The 24,561-nt window shown below is 34.7% G+C and overlaps 1 protein-coding gene across 2 annotated transcripts in view; it reads right to left on the minus strand.

The window, feature by feature from the left end:
- Window positions 1–1,419: 1,419 nt before the first annotated feature.
- Window positions 1,420–24,561, minus strand: part of LOC150082751 (guanine nucleotide-binding protein G(s) subunit alpha-like) — a 200,567-nt gene continuing 177,425 nt past the window's right edge. The window contains exons 10-11 of one of the 2 annotated variants that reach the window (XM_090376807.1): window positions 16,513–16,577; window positions 1,420–1,908 (exon numbers count right to left, since the gene is read on the minus strand). In XM_090376807.1, coding sequence (XP_090232933.1) covers window positions 1,762–1,908; window positions 16,513–16,577 — 212 coding nt within the window. In that variant the 3' untranslated portion in view covers window positions 1,420–1,761. Of the gene's footprint in view, window positions 1,909–16,512; window positions 16,581–24,561 lie in introns of both variants that reach the window. The other variant, XM_090376806.1, reaches the window with a different exon arrangement.

The raw sequence follows: 24,561 nt of genomic DNA on the forward strand, positions 1-24,561 counted from the left end.
ATTTGTGAAGAAAGAAGAACAGTGTTTTAAATAAAACATGACACTGCACTGAAGTATAGAGAAAAAAGTAGGCAAACTAATGAATCTTTTGAAACTATGTTTACTATGTATAATGATATGCAAGTAAGAAAATGTTTTATGTCATTAATCTGGCATTCATAATCTCCACAAAACTCTTGGAAGGCACTGTCTACTTATAAACAGACAACTGTAAGTACATACACTGTACTGAACAAACAAAAAAAACACATACAGGCAGAAAAATGGGAAAAGTGTACAAACCCACCCAATTCAAACAGGAAAATGTAAAGAATACATATTTATTAGATTATTAAAAAGTGGTACCATTAGTTTAGGAAACACTTAAAACAAATTCCCCTGTAGAGAACAAAATTGCTCATGCTCAGTACCAACACATCTAAATGAGAGTGACGAGTCTTTCCTAGAATGAATTCAAGAAGTCTATTACCAAAAATCACACAGTCAGCTTAATTAAATTTTCACTTTTATAATATAGAAAACCTGAGGTTTTTGTTTTTAATGCAATGATACTGTTTCTGAAGAAAGTTTACACACTTGTACTAAATCTTTTTGTTTTTTGCTGAATATAATTTGAATTGCCATTTCTGTATTTTAATTGGAAGAACTGTTTTTCTTACCAAAAAGCCATGAATAACTCTCCTGAGTGGTTTATGGCAAAAAAAAAAAAAAAAAAAAAAAAATTGAGATCTAATAAATAAGTGTACTGGGAAAGTTTAATGCATCATCAAATGACTTATGAAAGGAATATGTTAAAAACATGCATAGCATTTAAATACTGACTGTGAAATATTATGATAATAAAATTTTAAATATGAGAAGATAAAGATATATGTGTAATGTATTGTCTTCACAGCAACCAAAATTAGTTTAAAAGCTAAAAAACCCAGAAGAGCACACACAATGTGCTTACGAAATTGGAATTATCTTATGAATTTGGATTACGAAATTATCTTATGAAATTGGATTACAATTTATACAAGAAAATAGCTAAAAAATAAATCTTATATCAGTAATGCTAACAAAAACAAAAGAATGATGTCTGATTCCAGAAAATACTCTATTACTAATCAATTAAAAATGATTTTTGTAATGTGTTGTGATAATTTTCATTGAAGTAGAATAAGAATTTTCATTGAAGTCTCTTAGAATAAGTTGTGGGAACAAAAATTTGAACATACTATGGTTATAAAACTTATTACTAAACTGATCACTTTCAACATTGGCTAAATTAATTTAGTTTTTTTTTTTTTAAATCTTTTTTTATATTAAAGAACACAAATCTGAAGAGGTACTGTGTGTTAAATTTTATTGAGTAATGCTGTGTGGAGCTAAAAGTATAAAAAAAAAAAAAAAAAAAAAAAGCAGCAAATGGTGTGAAGGTACACTGTTTCCAAAAACTAAATCTTGTGCCACACAAGATGACAAGTGATGCACTCCGAGGTCCATCCAAGTACAGGACATTAAAGGATACTTCTTTGTCATTTGTTGCCACAATAAGTCATGTATGCCACACATACATATACATATACACATACATAGAGCACTGGGAATGATGCACGTGGGTGGTATCAAAAAATGGCAGGTGTTTGGCCTGTATGGATCTTTGGAGAGGTTTTCTGGTCTGATCAGACATGCTGACAGCTCACATCAACCACCCTTCATGCACTGAAGTCTGAATGACACCTAAGCCAGTAAGTCTAGACACAATGACAGGAGCCATCACAAGAGCTCATATTGGCGCAGATGCATTCTCTGTATAATGTCCCTGCAATCATTAAACACACGTCGAATATTCTCAGTATCTACTGCACAAGTAAAGTGAGGGTAGCAGTAATGTTTTCCTTCTCCACTAGCTGTACTGATACACTAAAATAAGAAAAAAAAAAAATTAGTAATTGTGTAATATGAAATTAACAAAATGGAAACTACAAAATATGACAGTTGGTATAAATGTGTGTCAATTGTTCTGGTTCTGTGTATAACAGCTTTAAGAAACATTTAAGTTTGCAAGTTTGCTGTTCAAAGTAAATTGCCAATCAAAGAAATCACTGTAACAGTCTAGTTGCACTGTGTATGATATATACAGGAAAAACATAAATCACTGGATGAAACAATGACGAGAATAAACTTGAAGGAAATTTTTGATGTTTAATACTCTTTTACAATAATATACATTTACTGAAATATACTTCATTGTAAATTGAAAAAAAACTTTAAGAATGGTGTGATTTCATGTTAAGTTATTTGAAGTTATTAGTTACTAAATTATCAAAATATTTTTATCACAATCTATCAAAATATCTATATTCTGTTTACCTCTTGCCACACACATACACATGCATTGCACGCACGCACACACACACACACACACACACACACACACACACACACACACACACACACACACACACACACACACACACACACACACACACACACACACACACACAACAATGTTTTGGAGAACCTACCTATTTTAAAAATTAAATATGAATATATAGAATAGAACTCAAACTGACATCACTGATGACTCTTAAAATAAGAATATCAGAACCACTGTCCAATCAGATATAGAAAATGCAGAATTTGAACATTAGTGCAATGTATACACAAAGGACAGAAGGGTGAGGCTTTTGGCTAATATAAATGTGTTGCAACCCGGAAATTCGTGGACAAGTTTCACTGCAGTATGTATAATGTATTTATGAAAGATAAAAGGGGTGGAGGGGTCATACTTCTTATCAAAAGCAGCCTGAGCACAAAAAGAGCTTTTGCTGAGTCTGAAGTTACATCTGCCAGCATAGAATCTGCATGGTGTGAGTTGGTCAGAAGCAAAGAAACAATGACAGTGGAAGTAATCTACAGACCAAAAGATTATGAAGAATATAACAAGAGTCTTTACATGCAGATTGAATGGGCAGGCAAGCATGAATGTCTTATTATGGATGACTTTAATCTGCCCCAGACTGAGTGGAATAAGTGGGAGGGAAACTCACAATGGAGAAAATTAGATAGTTATTATTTGTATCAGCATGTTAGAGAAAGTACTAGGGATGAGAATATTCTTGACCTCATCATTACTAATGATTCAGCTGACATCACAGGGCTTAAAGTACAGGAACCATTGTCAGGAAGTGATCATGCAATCGTCAATTGGAGGATGAAGAAGTATGTTGCAGTATTTAAAGGTAAAGGCACAGGATTACCTTCAGCCGAGGGGTCTTTGACAATTTAAGGCACTATACGGCATCTGTGAATTGGGCAGATTGCCAAGGGATGGCAAATATGTTTGAATTATGGAACATGTTTAAAGCAAAAATCACAGAAGCCACGAACTCATACATACCTTTAAGAAAATATTGGAGGAGGATGCCAAAATGGATGACTGCAGAGCTGGCTGTTCAAATACAGAAGCAAAAAACATGGGATGTTTTCAGAGTGATGAAAAGTAATGAAGCCTACAACAGGTACAAGTTGATTTATAACAGTACCACAAATAAGGCCAGGGAGGTCAAGGCTGCATATGAGAAAGTATTGGCTAAGAGAGCAAAGAATGGGGACAAGGAATTTTTCATGTGTGTGAATACAAGGAAGAAAAAAGTGAATCAGACTGGACCCTTGTGCACTGGTATGGGAAAGTTTTAGACAACCCAGCTGATATTGCAGATAAATTGAACAGGTACTTTGCATCTGTCTTTACTCACAAAAGACCCTTTATTAGTAAGCTAGCAGCAAGGGGATGCAATGCAGAATGAAAGGAAAGAAAGAAAGGGTGTGGAAGACTGAATGAATGGGCTGGGCACCGAATAATAGAATGAAAATAGGAATTATGGTAAAAGGGAATGAATGCTAGTGTTGGTGAAAGAGAGTATCTCAGCAAGGGAGCAAGAGAAAGTGAATGAGGGTTATGGTCCATAGGAGTGAGTGAAGGAATGAATGTTGGCTGTATGAACACATTTAATAATAACTCACCTTAATTTATACTAACACAATCTATTCTAATACTAACAACACAAACAACACCTACTGCATTCTTCCCTGGTCAGGAAAATTGCAACCTTGCACATCAATTGAAGAATAATAATAAGCTGAGGTGCCCAGAGTGCAATGCAGCCAGAAAGAGCTGAACAAATGAAATGAAAGCTAGAGGAATGAAAATGTGAGTGTAATTGTGTGAGAGAACGAACACAAGCCACAATGTTACAGTTAAGAATTCACTAATCCCTAGTCTTAGCTTACCTAATCTGCTTCATCTTAGTGTTATGTCCTAGTATATTAAGCTACACAACATACCACTGTATTTCCCCAACAGGTGTGAGAAAGAAAATGGATGAATGAAAAAATAAGAAAAAAAACATAAAATCAGTATACGGTGAAACTTCTCCTAACGGACACCTCTCGTTAACGGACATCTCTCTACAACGGACATTTTCAAATTCCCCAACTCACCTCCATTGGTTTTAACGTGTTTGCAGCTTCTGTCTAGCGGACATTCTCTGTAACGGACGCGGACAGGCAATCTGCACTGTTTCGTTTAGATTAGCACTTAATTTGATCTCCCCATAACGGACTGCGGGAGAGCTCACGGTCCTTTTCTAGGAACTTTTCTTCCATGTATTGCCTCAATCGTGTGCTTATTTTCTATTTCCGATTCTCTGAATTTTATCAAGGTTTACGTCGCTGTTCTAAACCCTTTTTCAAGAATTTTAAGGCACGTGTAAAACTTCTGATGAATTCAGTGTGTGCAGATGGGGGGGAGGGGGGGATTTTGTCTGCCTTTCGTCTTTTCAGTTTCAGTTTTCAGTTTTTTTCAGTGTCGTGTGAAGTGCACAATGTCTTCTCGTAAACATTTAACTTTAAAAGATAAAGTCCAACTCATTAATGCGTATGATCGGCAAAAAAAATAGTGTTAGCAATCTCGCTGCAAAATTCAAAATCGGGAAGACGCAGGTAAGCGACATCCTAAAGAAAAAAAATTAACTGCTCAAACAATTTTGGCAACACGGAAATGATCACGTTCAAAAATCATTCCCGAAAACTGTTGGACTTCAAATTGACAATGTCACGTATGAGTGGTTTTGTCGCGAACGTGCTAAAAAAATTCCCATTAATGGGCTTATTATTAGGGAAAAGGCTTTGGAGGTTGTGAAATCTATGGGAGTAAATGAGTTCAAAGCTTCTGTGGGATGGCTAGACAAGTTCAAAACTCGGCATAAAATTTCTTGGAAAACCGTAAGTGATGAAGGTGGATCTGTTGATACTGGGGTTGTAACAGAGTGGACTGTCAAATTGGAAGATTTATGTCGTGATTTTGAAGCTAAGGATATTTACAACTGTGACGAAACAGGGTTGTTTTTTTAAAGCTCTTCCTGAAAAAACAATGAGTCTAAAAAACGAAAAGTGCCAGGGTGGAAAAATTTCTAAGGAACGCTTGACTGTACAATTGTGTACAAATATGCTGGGAGACTTTGAACAACCACTTGTTATGGGAAAACCACAAAATCCTCGTTGTTTCAAGGGCATAAAGTTGAATCTTTTGAATGTTGACTGGAAGTCTAATAAAAAAGCATGGATGACACAAGATATCATGAGCGAATGGATGTCACTTTAACCAAAACATGATTCGTCAAAACAGAAAAATTATTCTTTTCATGGATAATGCTGCATCTCACCCGCACATTGAATTGTCCAACATTAAAATCGTTTTTCTGCCACCAAACACATCTGCAGAGCGTCAGCCCTTGGATTAATAAAAAATTTTAAACTTCACTACAGAAAACGTGTTTTAAGACATCTCATTGCAAACATGAACGATGTAAAATGTGCGAGTGACCTTGCAAAGAAAATCAGCATCCTAGATGCAATTCAATGGATTTCCTCTTCAGTAAACGCAATTAGAAAACAAACTGTCGTGAACTGTTTTGTAAAGTCTGGCTTCTCAAACGCAAAAATTGAAGTTGTGAACAACTTCACAACTTCAATTTTTGAAGTTTTGAAGTTGTGAACAACTTGGTGCTCCACAGCAATGTGGAGCATCAAGGAGAACAAGAACTTCAACATCTATTGATAATGTACGATACTTCAGCTACGTCACTTGTAGCTGAAGTATCGTACATCTATTGATAACGTACGATACTTCAGCTACAAGTGACCCTGGCTAAAATATCAACGACATTATCATCGATATTTTTCAGGAAGTTCCTCATGAGGATAAAGAAATGGAAGGAGGTCATTCTGTCGAAGAATGAACGATGAACCACCGATGAAAATAGAAGAAGAAGCGCTCATACGAATCAATCGTTTAAAAATGTTTTTCGCCGCTGAAGAAGATACTGAAGGACTTTCGATGGTTTCTTCACTCCAAACAAATGTTAAAAACAAAATTATCAGCCGGAAGAAGGTGCAGAAGAAAATAAGTGATTACTGTATGTAATTTTCTTAAGATAAAGTCATAATATGCATAGCACAATTGTATGTATATTATTTACAAAAATATTGTGCAAAATCTGTATATAATTTAATTTAATTTTACATTAAAAGTTTAATGATTTTTCTTTCTTTCTTTTTTTTTTTTTCCCTCAGACTTCTTGTTAGCGGACACTTCTCTCTAACGGACACATTTTCGTTCCCCATGGCTGTCCGGTAAAGGGAAGTTTCACTGTATATATAAAAAAAAAAAAAAAAAAAAAAAACAGAATGAGAGCAGGGAGTGAATAAAGGTTTTAAATGGAAGAATTGCCTGTCTCCCCTCCCTAGAATGAGTGGTGAGCAGGACCAATATGCTCCCCCGCCTTGCCTACCCTAGCAGACACTATGTTGTAGCTATTTAGATGCCGTGGTGTGGGAATGAGCAGCAAACAGCTGCTTTAACATATGGATCCCTTTCCCTATGAACCTTCACTCTTACCACCTGGGTTGGTTGCTTACTCTCTCATTTCCCCCAACCTGGGTGGCTTCCCCTTTCGTCTGGTGGGTAACCCCACTGCCATCTGTCAACTCCCACCCGAGAGCAGGATGCGCATCCTGACCTGGGGGTCCCACATCCTCCTCTGTGCCCCTTTCACTCAGGTGAGCACCTTCACTAATGCTCCTCTATTTTCCTACCACTTTTACCCCGTCCCACCACAGGCAGGGTTCTCCCTACCTGTAGCTTTGGCTACCACAGGGTTTGTCCCGCCTCCTCGTGGCATTGGATGGTAAAGTAGAGGTTTTTGTGTGAGAAAACAGGCCCCCTAGGCTAAGAGGCTGGATAAACAACACAATCCCACACTAATACTACATGAACACTCACTAACCTACATAAATCTGGCCTTTACAGAGTTTTGTATTCATCACATTGCCGGATGCGAAGTTTGGGGAACTCCTGGAGCCAAGTTACATTTAACACTAAACAATTCCAGAACTAGAGGTCATAAATTCAAATTATGGGGGTTGAGGTTTAGATTATATTGTAGAAAGTTTTCTTTTAGCCAGCAAGTTGTTGATAGCTGCAACAAGTTGCCTTCACAGGTAAACGAGGCCAAGTTTGAAAATTCAAAGGTCTGCTTCTCACCTATGTGAGAAGGGAAGCATATAATTTGTGTTCCCTTATTTACTTGGTTGGTTTTTTTTTGTTTTTTGCCAGTACAGCAAAAGCCTGTGGCTTCCTTGCACTATATGGCAAATACTATTACTATCAAAGTAATAAAAACACTTATCCTGTCCTTGCGGTTGGCATTCTTATAAGAAATCACAAAGCGGAAGAAGCAAGTTCATTCAAGGATAAGCAATTTTTGAATTAAAAGATAGACAATACCGTTAGAGTATATTTGACCTTAATTAATCTTAGCATCCTTTAGAACTAGAAAAGTACTCATCACTGATTTTCCTTCTCCTTCCTCACAACACACCTCAAATGTATTGCTGTCTTCTGTCAACAAGTACTGGTTAAGACATCAAATGTGGATATCAGAACCATTGTTCCACTCAGACATAGAGAATGCAGAATTTGAATATGTGAATGCAATGTATACACAAAGGACATACAGTACAGAAGAGTGAGTTATGCTCTTGGTTAAGAAGCACATTAAATCTATGACAGTGCACTCATTTGACATGGATGGTTAGTATACTGTTAAGTCAGTATAGTGCGACAAAAACAGTGAGAAAACAAAAAATGAGAATAGGAGTATTACAGGCCAAATGACTATAATGAACAACTATACAGGCAAACAGAGTGGGCTAGTAAATCAGAAAACGTCTTATAATGGGGGATTTTAACTTTCCAGATACTGTTCAGAAATTGTGGATTGATCACTCCCACAATGGCAGAACCTTTTTTGGATTTATTAAACGACTGTTTTCTACAGCAGTATGTCAGAGAGACAACAAGAGAAAGCAATATTCTTGATCGGATTATCAGCACTGCTTCTTCATGCATTAAAAATCACCACATAAAGGAACCTCTAGGTGGCAGTAAACATAATGTACTGATGTCGGATTTACTTAAAGCTAAAACTACTGTAGAGGGTAAAGGGAATGTATTCTGTTTTTGCAAAGGCATCTACAATGGTTTTACACAATTTCTGTGGGACCAACTGATAAAGTTATTAACTGTGAATTCTAAATGGGAAGCATTTAGGGAAGTAATCATAGAAGCTACTAGGCTTTCCATACCAATTAAGAGATGCTGTTCAATATTTAGACCTAAATGGATGAGATTAGTGGCAGAGAAGAAAAATGCCTGGAATGATTATATATTAGTGGGGCACAAAGAAACTTATAGTAAGTACAAGCTAATCTGGAATCAAGTCACTGATGAGGTTAGACAAGCTAAAGCAAATTACAAGGTCTTTAGCTAAGAATGCAAATAAAAGTAGCAAACAATCCTTTGCTTGTGTTACTAAAAGTAAAGGGATAAAACATATTATATGAATGGCATAACTATTAGCATTAGTAGAGGCATTTGATGCAAGAAAGCAAGCTTATGCAGCATCAGCCAAAAAAAAAAAAAAAAAAACCACTTCCACTTCACCCTTCTGTTCGTTCAAAATACCTGTCCCGCTGAGCCTTAAACTTATTTAGGCTATCAACTTCCACGACAAGGGATGGAAGTCTGTTCCACCAACCAACCACCCGCTGGCTAAAGGCAAATTTACGCACGTCTATCCTACATCTGTCTTTCCTCAATTTGAATTTATGCCCTCTCAGGTGATTATTCTGAGCAAGAGGAAGAATCCCATCAGCATTGAGCATGCTCAAACCATTCAAGGCTTTATACACCTCTATCAGATCACCTCGCTGGTGCCTAGTCTCCAGACACTGTAATTTGCAAAACTTAAGCTATTGATGATCCTGTTCAGATTACTGACAAACAATAAATATTTTACATCTACATTCAGGATTGAAGAATGTTTTTAGGGATGGGGATACTAGATGAATAGAGTCAGTCCTCGTATAGCACGATAGTTGTGTTCCTAGAAACCTTCGTGCAATGCAAAATCGTGCAATATAAATAACAGGCCCTGTGAGAAAAATAGGGTTAGGTGCCGACCACCCAAGATTGAACACACATTTGTAACCAAAGCATTACCAAACACAATAAATAATCATAATAAAATACGTATTTTATTACTATTACGTAATAAAATATTGCTAATGCTTTTGCTTCTATCGTAAGCAAACTTGTTTTTTTGTTTGATTTTCTATCCAAACAGATGACAGCCGTTCCATCTCTTCCAATTCTTTGTGTATTAATCTAATGGATTTTAATTACACTTTGAGTTGTTCCTGCTATGAAAGTTGTTTTTATTTTCTCTGCATTCTTTGTAATTCTCGGCGTTGCCTCATTTAGGCCCGTAGCACGTGCAATATCACATGGTCTTTCATTTCACTCAAAGCGTTTCACAATTTCATATTTTTTCTCTATCGACAGAGGCGGACTGGCCATAAGCCTTACCGGGGAAACCCCGGTGGGCCAGAGGCCGGTGTGATTTTAGCCATAAACCATAGTATGAGGCCACTATAAATTTTCCCGGGTAAGAATTTTTGACCCAGTCCACCTCTGTTTATCGATATTGCTTTTTTTTCTCTCTGAATCTGCAGTGTCTTCACCAGGACGCTTCCTTTTCACACCTTTTAAGTATTTTACTCATTTTTAGGGAATAAAGCACAATTACAAAACGAGGAGGCACGCTTGATACACATAAACAAAGCTGCGCGCATGTAGCAACTGAATAAACAACACCGTAAAGGCAGAGATACACTATTAACACCTCACATTTTACTAAAGCACATTTCTAGGGGTTACTACCATAAACCAATAAAAACAATTTCCAGTTGGTTGCGTTTCTGCTAGTGGAATCTGTTATAAACTGGTAGTAAACTAGATCTAATTGCATTTGCGATTATACCGATAGCTGGAATTGTGTTGGTTTTTACGTTATTATGGTGAAATGTGTTTCCCCTTCACTGATATAAAAAACAATTACATTTTCAGAATCTTCTCTTCTTTCCTATTGTGTTGCGTTCGGTTGGGAGTGATTCCGTGTTTGACTGCCATTTCTTGTAAACACAAAGGCGAATCATGCATAATCGAATTCGGTTCGTGTTATATAAGATATCATTCCCCTATTTATAAATCGCGTATGATCGAATTCGTGTAGTGTAAACACGTGTTATACGAGGACTGACTGTACTAAGTTATAACCAGGAGGTAAATGATTTTGTGATAACTGAGAGGAAGGGGAAAATAGAAATTGTTGAAGCTAACAGTGAATAAAGCACCTGGAACTGATGGAATTTATACAATTACATTAAAAGAAAAGAAGCAGCAAAAAACAGGTAAGGAAAATTGAGCCATAATTATGAGAGTATTCATGAGTTCAGAGGGGGGGGGAGGGAAGTCTATAGAGGTTGGAGATGTGCAAATGTCTTTCTATTCATAAAGGGATGCCAAAAGACAAAATGAGTAATTACAGACTTATTGGCTTGACTTTTGTTCCAGAGAAAATAATGAAGAAAATGATTACTGAAGTAATGCAGGATCATCTTGACCAGAATGCAAAAATAGAAAATATTGTCTAACCAATATAATTAGCTACTATGAGAGAGTAACAAAGGAACTAAATTTAAGTATATTATGTGGATAATTTTCACATCATATACTTAAATTTCAGTAAAGCTTATGAACATTGTTCCACATGAAAGACTGCTATACAAGCTGAAGCAGTGTAGCATTAGGGACAAATTACTGTTATAGATAAAGAGATGGTTCAGTGATAGAAGACAGAGGGTGGTTATAAATGGGCACTGATCTTGGACTAATTATAAGTAAGATTCAACAATGCTCAGTACTAGTTCCTTATTGTTTTCAATATGTATTAAAATATTGTAGATATATTGAGTTAGTGTTTTCTAAGTTTGCTGTGAAACAAGGGTTGGCAAGGTGGTTATGGCAGGAATCAGGTATGCAACTGCAATAAGTCTAGGATAAATTAGGTAATTTCTGAGAGGTGGCAACTGAGGTTCAACACTGATAAATGCAAGGTACTGCACTTGGGTATCAGTAATTAGCAGTATTAATCCTAGAACAATAATTAATTACTGGTAGCAGTAATTAAGCAGCTGTATTACTCCAAGAATAATATACCAATTTGGTGGTACCACACTCAAAGTAGAGAACAAAAAGGACCGAGAGTTAATTCTAGTCTAACATGAAGTTCTCTGGGCAGTGCAAAGGGGATGCTAGGAGAGGTCATGGGATTCTATCAATAACATGCAGGAATTTTGGCAGGAGACAAGGTAATTTTTCTATTGTAAAGACGATAGTTAGGAATGCATTGAGTACTGTATACAGATCTGGAAGCCTAATTTTTGATGGATGTAGATCTGTTGGAATAAATGCAGTGAAGAGCAACAAAATGCAGAACTGAAACTTTTCTTACCAAGAAAAGGCTTCAGTTCTGCAAATCACAGCATATGGAAACCAGACAGACACCTGTGAGGAGACTTAATTGAAATGTTTAAGGTGAAGTGTTTAATGGATAGAGTAAACTAAATTTCAGCCAGAGCAATTGACTGTTGGAACAAACTTCCATCTGGTGTTGTGGAACAGGGTAGGTTGAATAAATTTAAGGAAAGATTAGGCATATTATTACAAGGGATGGACGATGTGGATAGTTATTTCTGATGTTCTATAAGCTTGCTTCCTTGCATCATTTTCTCACGAGGAAATTGAACAACCACAGACATCTCGAAAAGTTGCTTACAGAGTACTTGCAGTAGTAGCATATCATTTGTCTTTATTTAGCTACCCAACTGTGTAAGTCCTATTTGACTTAATCATTTTATTAACTACCTCTGAAGAATCTTCAAGAGAGAAAGGGGTTTCAACTGCAGGATTCATATCACAGCTTCTAAATTTTATTTTTCTTAAACTTCTTATTATTGTATATAAATACAATTCCTAATTTATGTATATGCAGGGAAATGTTTGGCTTCAATGGCACTGTAACTTTGGCTCAAGCATTCCCAACTTCAACAATTAAAGATGGTAGGGGATCAGTCGGGTAATACACACCTGTGATTCTTCTGATCGTGTACAGTGCATCGATGTTAATGTTCTAACCCAGAAGTGCCGAAGCCTTCCAGGATGCCAGTGGTATTGTCCACTCTTCCAGAGTAGTGGTAGAATGGAACATGATGAATTCTAATAATTCCCAGAGCTGAATCTCTAAAAACATATGGGATATTCTTGAGATATGTATAAGGCATCACAAGAATTATACCACATTTTAGATAAGTTCAATCTCTTAGTTTTAAGACCCAGCTAGAGGAATAGGTCAGAATCCCTCTGGGAGAGCTGCATGCACTCATCAATGCTAAGCCATATACAAATAAATTTAAAGGCAGGAGGTAGTCCAACTTTTTGCTGATCACAGTTCAGTTTTGTCTAAGGATCTGTCTCATATATTTGATACATGTGTATTTCACATATATCAAATATATGAGATATATATACTGACTCATTCCAGTAGTCTTTGCTGTTTGCTGGCTACTTGGTAGTATTGTAGTAACATCAACAGCTACAACATTTCTGACAGGATGTTATCTAACTTATCCAATGATATACAAATTTCATTAGGAGGATGATTTAGTGGCTACATTTCATGGTATTTAAAAACACTCGTTACACCAAAATCATTTTTAATTTTGACATATAAATTTGGACATCCTTGAAAAAATATACTCACTTATTATTACATCAGGCAATCACTACTACACATGAGTTAACTACAAAACATAGCTTCCTTTTCTAGATCAATTAAATTTCCTTTTTAAGTCCTATATTACCACAGAAAAGCAAGGAAAACAACTAGTGAAGTATTGGTGGTTGATTGTTGGAACAAACTGCCATCTGTTATAGTGGAGGTGGGTAGTTTGAATAGATTCAAGGAAGAATTGACAAATTCTTGGAGAGGATGAATGGACAGGTGATATGGGAAGGTATTTCTTTTTATTTATTATTATTTTTTGGCTAATGATTCATAAGTTTGTTTTCTGGCATCACTTGCCTATTAATACTGATATTATTTGGATCAGAAAAATATATGGTTATTTTATCATAAGGGGAGAATCCCTACTATGTTTAGAGTAGAGGGAGGAAGATTTAAAATTTCATATAGAGTATACTCTATATGCAATTTCATTTAAACTTGACTGGAACTTTGTGTGCATGTTGGGGGAATGCCCTGATTGATTTTTTTTTTTTTTTTGTCTCAATATAGCAAGGTTATGCCAAAATTACTTAAACTAATTCTGCATCATCAAACTCCCATTGGGTCTTAATATACTAAACCAGCTATTCTGCCATAATTGGAATGAGTGAAAAAGACTACCTAAATGATCAGACTTGTAATAAAACTTAATGTATTCGTTGTTCTTTTGAATCACTCATTTAAAAACTTATGCAACTAATGCAACAACGACTGGCACATGATAAGGTGTATGTACATAAATCATTTTTGTAACTACAGCTGGCATTGTTCAGCTGCCTCTTGTAAGCAAATTTCATTAATTTTTTTGTTTAAAAAACATTATGGGAATCCTATTGTCTTGAAACTAGATAGGTTGGACAGACAACTTGTGTAATTGAAACCCATTAATATTCGTAAAATCAGACAAATGCTAAATTATTGTGATTTTCTCTAGAAGAGGATGTGTCCTCGTTTTGAATTTAAATCAAATAAAAATACAATATTAAACATAATATATAGAATATTAAGAAATATTATAGATATTTTAAGTCAGGAATTCTCTTATCTGAGATTTTTTCAGGAATAACTGCACCTAGGTAAGATGTAATTATAATAGATGTAAATAGTATTGAAAGACCTGCCTGACGTAGCCCAGTGGTCAGGAGCGAGAGTGCATAGCACGCATTCCTTGAGTGGATCGGGGTTCAAGCCCGTGACTACTAAATATGATAAATATTTGTATTGACAATTTATTGTAAACTCTACTGACTTGGTTGTCATGCCGGAGTATAAACAGAAAATTTATTTATTTTATTTATTTATTTAAAGATAGATGAATCTTGTAACAGGACAAAGGAATGAAAGCAAGCTTTGATCCTAAATCCATGCATGGTGAATAATTAGAAGTATAAAGGGAGATAAATACTTGAAGTTTGATGGGGGCTTTTCACTTATACCATCTTCAAAGGGGAAGAGAACATGTGCTGAAGGCTGAATTTATAGCCCTAGCATATTCCATTTCAAAGATGGGGGGGGCCTAAGGAGCCGAAAGGAAGAGAAGGAGGATAGAAGGAAAATTCCTGCCCCCTCGGAGGGGGGGGGGGCTAAGTAGTCAAAAGGAAGAGGAGGACAGAAGGAAAATTCCTGCCCCCTCGCTAATAGTTTGGGAATTTGAAAATTTAGAGATTTAGAACAGCTAACGGGGTTGGGTAGTCACACACCAGGATTTCCGAGTGGTAATTTTCATATTCTTTCCTCCAAAAACCTTTAAACTGTTCTAAATTTTCAAATTCCCAAACTATTATTGAAATATAAGGGGGTGGGAATTTTCCTTCTATTCTCCTCTTCCTTTCGCCTACTAAGGCCCACCCTCGCGTATTTGAAATACTGAAATGGAATGTGCTGGGGCTATAAATTCGGCCTTCAATGTGTGTTCGCTTCCCCTTTGAAGATGGTATAAGTGAAAAGACCCTATCAAGCTTCGGGTATTTATCTCCCTTTATACTTCCGATTATTTGCCATGCATGGATTTAGGGTTAAAGCTTGCTTTCATTCCTTTGTCCTGTTACAAGGTTCATCTATCTTTAGGCAGGTCTTTCAATACTATTTCCATCTATTTTAATTACATCTTACCTGGATGCAGTTATTCCTGAAAAAATCTGAGGTAAGAGAATTCCTGACTTAAAATTTCTAAAATATTTCTTAATATCTTATATGTTCTATTTAATATTTGATTTTTTTTTATTTGATTTAAATTCAAAATGAGGACACAGATCCTCTACAAGGAAAAATCACAATAAGTTAGCACTTGTCCGATTTTACGAATATTAGCGGGTCTTGATTACACAAGTTGTCTGTCCAACATGTCTAATTATTTTGTTCTGATGATAGGATTTCTATAGTGAATTCCAGAAACATTACAGTAAATTTTTGTTGAGTCTACTGATGATACTAAGTGTTGGAGGGTCATCTATATACAAAAAGTATTTCTCAAATAAATTTAATTAAATGCATCATATGAGTTAAAAGTATTGCTCATTTTAATCCTTTAGTAAGTCCTCAAAATTAAGCCTTTCTCTCAGTAATGAGTTTTATAATGCGAAAAATTCAGCAGTGAGGTTATAGCTACCTATGTTCAACAAGCTTATTGATATGTTTTGTGTTGTTCAAGTATGAATAAATGATAGAAACAATTTTGGAGTTTGATGGGTATGATAAACATGAGTTAGATATTTGTAAAAGCATGTTATGAAAAAATTATATTATACTTAAGTTTAAAGTACTTGTTATAGCAAAATTACAGCTTTTACTCATCATTACCATTGAACTTCTCTGTATTTTATGTTATTAAATTGATGGTATATTACATAATCTTATTATGACAGACATCTTGTTATAGGCTGTACCTACAATAATGGACTTTATGTATTTTATTAAAAAAATTTTTATTATAAGGAAGTTCCTGACAGGAGATTTTTATATTTTATTATAGTTTAATCTTTTACTTTTCAGAGGAGGGTATGGAAAATAAAAAAATTCTGAAAGGAAATAATATATTCAGATAACAAATACTAAATTAAAAGATCAAATTCTAGTTAAAAATCGTTTTTATATTAAAGTGGTTCTATATACTTGCTAATAACAAAAATAATTTAAAAAAAAAAAAGAAAAAAGTGTGAGCAGGAGCAATAAAACAGAAAGTTAATTTGTGATTTCACCTTTTGATGATACTAACCAAAAATTCATCTCTGATGAAGTACTTTGCTCTAATTACATCTGGATCTTCTCCGCCTTCAGTTACTGCTGTAAGTAAACAAGAAAATTGGGAGGGGGAAGGGGGAAGAAGCAGTTAATTAGAGAACATAGCTAGAACTGTCTTGTTTCAATAAAATTGCATTTGAAACCCAACATAAAACACCACTTGGGATAAAAATATGAAATTAGTTTATAAGTAGCGAGAGAGAGAGAGAGAGAGGGTTGTAACATGGTTACAAAGTAGTACTTGCGTAGTTCATGGCAAGCCAGGGCTTAATGCTTGGTTGTAAATGATATTCAGAATTTACAGGAGCAAAACATTTAAACAAGTTGAAAACAAATGAATACAGCATTTAATGGCAAAAAAACTGGTAGTACACTACTGAATACAAAATTCCAAGTCAGTAAGGATTACACAGATCTTCCTGTTTCATCAATGGAAAGTTACAAAAACTTAAAGCCTTCTATTAACTGTGTGGATACTTCTATTAACTCTGTGTAGGGTTTGTGTTTTATTTCATATGCAATTTTTATTGAATAAATCAATATACAGTCGAACTTCCCTATAACGAATTCGATAAATCCGGCGAAAAAATTCGTTATATAGAAATTTCGTTATACAGAGAATATCTTTTTTATTAGAAATTATTATGTAATTAGAAAATGAAAACGAATCTACATTTATTTTTAATGTATTTCATTTAAAAAAAAATACTTATTTAAATTACGTTTACACAATTTTCGCCAGTAAATATCACAAATAAAAAAAAATCTGTAATTTTCGTTTTCACAGTACAATTAAAAAAAAAATGTCTGATTCTCAAAGAAAACCTCACATTTGTTCAGAGCAATTATCAGGAACCTTTTCACAAAACTGTAGACCCATACGAACCGTTTTAAAAGCTTTAAGCATTTCTTCGCGAGTTGGCTTTTCTGCGGGTTGTTCTGATGCGTCTCTTCAGCGTCATCGTTAATTTCTTCGTGATCATGGTCGCGTCTAACACTGTTCAGCAGTATTTCATCTTCATTTGAATGTTCTGCTGTGATCCATATAAACATAACTATCCATTGTTATTTCATTTTCGATGTTTCCAGACGATTCTAATAATATCCAAAAGTTTTTCAGTTGTGAAAGGGGCTGGTTTTTTTTTTTAGGAGCATTAGCAACTAAAGCCATATTGCTCCGGGATATGCGGTGGTCATTCCCTGACCATTCCGCATCCTCCGTATTTGGTGATGACGGGCTCGAACCCCGGTCTAATCAAGAAGCGTGAAAGGGGCAGTTCATCTTGTTCGTCCAGTCGTTGTTCGACTTCTGTATTCAATGCAAATCCCGCTTTCGAAAAACAATTTTGAATAGTGTATTCAGTGACATCGTTTGTCCAAACTTTTGTCAGTTCAGAGATGCAATCTCTAAGGTAACCTCCAAGTTTCTACTTTCTGAGAACGCATTGGCAATCTTCATTATTATTCTCTTTCGATAATGAAATTTAAAATTTTTAATTATGCCTTGATCCATTGGCTGGAGTTTTGACATTACGTTTGGTGGTAAAAACAACTTCGCACTTTTAAGTTTGGCAGGATGTGCCGGACAGTTGTCAGTTACCAACACGATTTTCCTTTTTTCTTTTGTTATACGCTTGTCTAGTTTTAATATCCATTCTTCAAAAATATCACTTGTCATCCATGCTTTTTTTATTAAAGGTGTAGTCAACTTCCAAAGATTTTGTGCCTCTAAAACATGTTGGGTTTTCTGATATTCCGACGACCAAAAGTCTTAATTTTTCACTTCCTGTCATATTTTCTCCAACTAGCACAGTGATTCTTTCTTTGCTTTGTTTTCCGCCAAAACATTTATCATCCTTAAAAGCAAGTGTTCTATTCGGTAAACATTTAAAGAATAAACCCATTTCGTCAGCATTAGAATCATCCTTACGCTCATCTTCTTCCAAAATCTTCTGGTATTGTTCCTCCAACTGTTGCAATCTTCTTCGCTTACATTAACACTTTCTCCACAAATAACCTTTTCCACAATTCTGTGGCGCTTCTTAAATTTTTCTAGCCACCCAGTGCTCGAATTAAATTCTTTATGTCTGAAGAACTGTACAAATTTCAGAGCTTGTTGCTTAATTATTAGGCTCGATATTGGGATATTCTTTTCACGTATCATTTGCACCCATTTTAGAACAGTTTTATCAACATCTTCGTATATACACAACTTAATTCGCTTCTTGTCTGCTCCTCCTTCAATTGCATTTAAAATTGATTCTCGATTTTTTTAAATTCGTAGATAAACTGCTTGCAGATATTGCCATATTTCTCTGCAACATCTTTTTTCTTAAAACCCTGGTCAATATCATAACAATCTTTGCTTTATCATTAATACTTAAACACTTTCTCTTCGACATTGTTTTCGCAATTGTAAAAATTACTGGACTGCACCGCAAACTTTGCTGCACCGGCCATACAGTGAATTGTTAGTACAGGTACCGCCTACTCAATGAAGTTCGCTTGCCAATTCAACAGTATCACTCACTCCCTTTGAAGAAATATACGACTTTGTGAATTTCTTTTATTCCGCTTTCATGCATATATACACGAAAGAAAATTTATGATTAACATATGCTGTATGTTACTTTTCAGAAAAAAAAAAAAAAAAGAGCATACAAGCCTATGTGATTGACGACGAACGAAAAAAAAAAAAAATTCATGAAAACCATCTACTGGGGGTCCAGTTAGACGAGAACGGACATATATAATGATTGACATGAAGGTCACGTGGTACAGTTGAGGTGAGAAGCGAATGTCACTCAATAGGCGTTACTAAAAACCGACTATGGTAGCATTCTATGTATTGCCGCCGCAGCATGCTAAAGGTTTACCTCAGCGAATTTCGCTTTCCCCTGAGCCAACATCAATTTACAAATCTACGCTATTTATTGTAAAGTTTACGACCACTTTTAAGAAAACCCATTTGGTTTAATAACTGTAACAAAAATGAAACAGAGACCCTCCTACGGGCGTCAACGGCCACAAGTGTTCACTAAAAGGATGATTATTTAATTCCAGATGGTAATACGCAATTTCGGAAGGAAGGAGGCAGTATATTTGAGCAGCTGTTTAGCGGTGAATGCTTGAAAATCTTCAAAAATGCTTTTACTAATTTTTTTTAAAAATTCGTTATAGAGAGACTAACACTTCGTTATATGGGGTTAATTTTACATGTAATTTCGTTTCAAGGTGCAATGTTTCGCGAAAAAATTCGTAATATAGAGAAATTCGTTAAATAGAAGTTCGTAATAGAGAAGTTCCACTGTAATTGCATGTTATTATTACCTTTACAGAAAATTTCTTTTTCCAAAAAGACACAAAATACACACAATTTATTTCTTACCATTAATGTGATTCAAGTGATTTCAAGCTAATAACCTTCATTATTTATAGATATAATTATTGCATGATTCATGATGGAGTATTTTTTTAAATTTCTCAGCTTTAATTCTATAAACTTTAGTAAGGCTCAGTAGCCAAGTAACAATGCAGATTTACCTTTGGAATTTCGTTTGACCAAAAACCAAGACCATTTAAATAAATTGTCTCAGACAGAGATTCCCTTAACAAACTTTGCTAGGCCTTATAGCACAAATTCCTTCTGCATATGTTATGGCTGCATGTCATGGCATTCTTTTTTCTTTTTTTTGCAGCCTGCCATTAATAATGATTAGTATCAATTTTTTACCAATGGCATAAGAGGATATCTAGCTTTTAACATTTGTATATGTAGGGGGATCATTGTTAAAAAAATTTCCAAACAGCATGTGACCCCCCCTCCCCCAACTGAAGCTGTTTGATGTGTGAAAGCCAAGCATGATTCATTCTTGCTATGGTTTGTTATTTTATGGCAAATTTTTGCAGCCCACTATGGTTGATAGCAATGACAAAATTTTACCAACAGCATAAGAGGATAACTAGCTTTTAGCTTTTGTTTCCTGTGTGGAATATCCCCTTCAGCCATTGTTAATAATTTGCAGGCAGTAATCAATCCTTTCATTTCAATTAGAGCTATTTTCCACGAGAAAGTCAGGACGATTCTCCTTCTGTGCACATTACTGTTGTGTTTCTTTGCAAATTTTTGACTTTTCAGCTATGGCAAAGTTATTATAATTAAGTGTCACATTTTCAACTACATAAGGGAAAACAACTTTTAATTTTTGTTCTTCTATGTGGAATATCCCTCTGGGCCATTGTAAAAAAAAAAAAAAAAAAAAAAAAGTAGATATCGTCTAATGCCATAAGTCAAAATTTGATACATCCATTTGCTGCTACTCTTGAGCACAGTGGGCTACAAAAAACACTTGCAGAAGGAAAGCCAGCTCTGATAGCAAGAATGAAGCACACCTGACTTTCATATGTAAAACAGCTCCAATCAAAAATAAAAGTCATGCACCATTTGATAATTTTTTAAGATTTAATAAAGATTTAATAATTTTGGATATATATGAAATTAAAGATGAAGTATTTATACAAGTAATTTCTCTGGATGAATAACATGTTAAAAACTACAGGTGTAACATAGAATCAATTGATTTTATATATTACAAATGTTGGTAGAATAACATTCATGTCAACATAAAGTTATCAAATTAGTAAGGCTGGGCTTGGTACATTATGGCCTCAGATGCTGTTACACCATAAATATCTAAACTATAAGTGGTTTTTGTAGAGTGGACAGTTTATGTATGAATTTGATCTGCTGCAATGATGGTAGATTGGCCTCCAAATTTGAATCTTATGTTGGATTCTAATTTGTAAGCTTGCTCTTTAAAGAAATTCCTTTTATCCTTAAAAACTGCTAGTTTTTTGATAGTTATCATTTAGAATTCAGACAAAAGATATAAATATATTTGTATTTAAAGCAATACATATATTAAAAAAATATATATATATATTGTATTGCTTTAAATACAATATAATAATGTGTTTTCAATATGCTCAATGAACAATAATTGCAACATAGTTATATGAGTACAGATATGTAATGCAGCTGCAGGTGGAATATCTTGAATTATATTAATGCAATGCACATTTGGTATATAAATGTATACTATATAATTTATTCCACATTTAAGTCTGTACCTAATGATACAACATCATTATTTTGATACACAAGTATTATATCAGTACATATCATAGTATGTGAGATAAATGTTAATTTTAATTCATTGAGCATATTTAATATACAGCAAAATCCCACTGCACAAACTTCCTGGGGAAACATGAATTATTTTGTATTACATAAAACTTTGTTGAACTAAAATTTCATTAAAAAGAATATTCCTCAGCAAAGCCATTAGTTGTTCAAATAAGTTTTACTGCACTTTTTTAATATATGGTGATATATTAAAATTATTTTCGGAACTGGTACCTTCAAGGGGGGTACCGCTAAATCATATTATAATTGGCATTATTTTAAATTTACATCTGTTTTTGGCGCTGATTAATTGGATTTAAAGTACTAAATTATATAGGGTATAATCGGCTACTGTTTATGTCTTATTACCTTTACTTTCCCTTTCCTGTTTGGTTTATTTTACGTTATTTTTTATTTATGTTAATATTTCGCTCTACATTTTAGCCATACTACTGGCTTATATTTTAATTTTGTTTTATTTTGAATTAGCTTTGAAATATCGGATATATCAGGGCTTCATGTGGAGGATGTGCATTTTGCTGCCTCTAATGATAGCTTAATATTAATTTATATTCTTATTTTATCTTACGTTAAACTTTAAGCCATTATTTAAATATATATAAACATAAATATATATATATCACTTATAAATTTTACAAAACATAAAATTTTAATAAACCATAACATTCAGAAATATACAGTATATAATACAGGGTGTTTCATAAAGGACACAACCGTATTATAGGAATTTTAACAAATCACACAAAAGGGATATAAATTACACATAACTTTACCTTTACAATGGAAAGAAATTACTCAACCTTTACAACAAGTGTTGGAAATGGTTTACACTCGCCTGAATGCAGGTTCATATCCTTTTCATGACATTTGTAGCCACCTTACGTAATGTTTGCTCAGTTATGTTTGCAATCTCTTTTTTCAATGTTAGCCTTCAATTTGTCAAGAGTATGAGGATTGTCATAAAACATTTCACCTTTTAATTGTCCTCAAAGAAAAAAATTTGGAGGAGTAAGATCTAGCGAACTTGGGGCCCACAAGTTTTTTGAGATCAAGCGATCTCCGAAAAATTCCTGTACCATGGCCATTGTTTCATTTGCTGTATGGCAGGTTGCACCATCTTGTTGAAACCAACAATCTCGTTCATTCACCTCCAACAATGCAATAAACTGTTGGATTATGTCACGATAAACTTCTCCATCCACAGTTTTGTCAAAAAATATAGGCACTATAACATGGCGGCGTGAGATGGCACACCAAACCCCAATTTTCAGGATATGTAATGATCGTTCGTAATACTGCATGTGGGTTTTCACTGCTCCATATTTGGCTGTTCTGACTACTCACATAACCATCCAAGTGGAACTAAGCCTCGTTACTAAAATAAACACAATCCAACACCTCAATTCCATTTTCATCAACAAAAGAACAAAACCAACAACAATACTGTACACATTTTTCATGGTCAGGTTCTTTCAGTTCCTGAATGACACCAATACAGTAAGCATACAATTTTAACTTCTTCGTAGCCCCGAAAACAGTAGTTGGTGACAGTCCGGTTTGAGAAGATAACTTCCTAAGCGATTTTCTTGGTGAGCGGGTTAAACGTTCATTCAGATCATCCAGAATGTTCCCAATTAACAGTGATGGCTGCCGTGATACTGGGAGTGTCCTTCACACTCCCAGTATCACGAAATTTTGCAATTATAAGTGATATTGTTGACTTGTTAGGGACAAATGACCAAGGAAATTTCATCTGAAACTCGTCTTGCATACGTTTATAAAATTTATATGCGAAGTAAGACTCCATAATAAACACACTCATTCTTGGAAAACGACATGGCCGACACAACACAAAGGACTGGATGTCTGACCGAGACTAATGCATGCCACGGTCATTCAACTGCTTATCTCGAGTAACCTTGGGTGCAGTGCTGCTACCTACACTTCAAATTTGACATAACATTTGCCTGCCCATAAGTTCTACCTTCATTTTAGGATTGTGTCCTTTATGAAACACCCTGTACAATATATAATTTATTGTTAATTTGCATATATTATGTTTCTTGCATTTTTTCCACATGGAAGAAGTTGCACTGCACATATGTCACCTCACAGGCTGTGTTGTCATACATTATCTTGATTTTTTTTTTAATGAAAAGGTGTCAGTGTGCAGTAATATTGCATGAAAAAGAGAGAGCTGGATTTAAGCAGGATCATTCAAAAATGTGGAAAACAAAGGGAATGACACTGAATTTTTCTGCCACATTTTTCAAAACTTGCATTTATTTTCTTTGAGCAAATGTTGCTGGCATTTATAATTTTCATGGCTATATTTAAGATATGAGGTGCACTCAGCAACACTTCCAAGCACAACTAACAAAATCAAACTAGTTTATTTGTTTCCCTGAATTTACCATTTATGTTCATAATTTTTATATGAATTTTATATTCATGTAATAATTATGAACACTTAGGTGACATGAATGGCATAAGTGGACATTGTATTGAACTTTCCATGAGAACTAGTCTGTTTAAATGTGGCTTTTACAAATCACTATTAATAAGGAAAGCATTTGGGATCCGGAAATGTTTTCACTACAGTGACACTTTCATTGTAATGGGATTTTAATGTATAAACAAATAACATATTGAACTCACTATGGCTGCTTTTCGGGATCCCAAAATTTTCTACTCTACTTAACCAGAAAAGATGGCTCTTATGAAAAATATTAAAATATACTTCAGACAGAAAGCATTTCTATGGCAGATAAAACCTTTACTGGTGGGATTTTTATCTATCTCTCATAGGTCTGGAGA

Source organism: Mastigoproctus giganteus, chromosome 7 (genome assembly GCF_048544385.1).
Source record: "Mastigoproctus giganteus isolate SK-2022 chromosome 7, ASM4854438v1, whole genome shotgun sequence".
NCBI classification, from domain to species: domain Eukaryota; kingdom Metazoa; phylum Arthropoda; class Arachnida; order Uropygi; family Thelyphonidae; genus Mastigoproctus; species Mastigoproctus giganteus.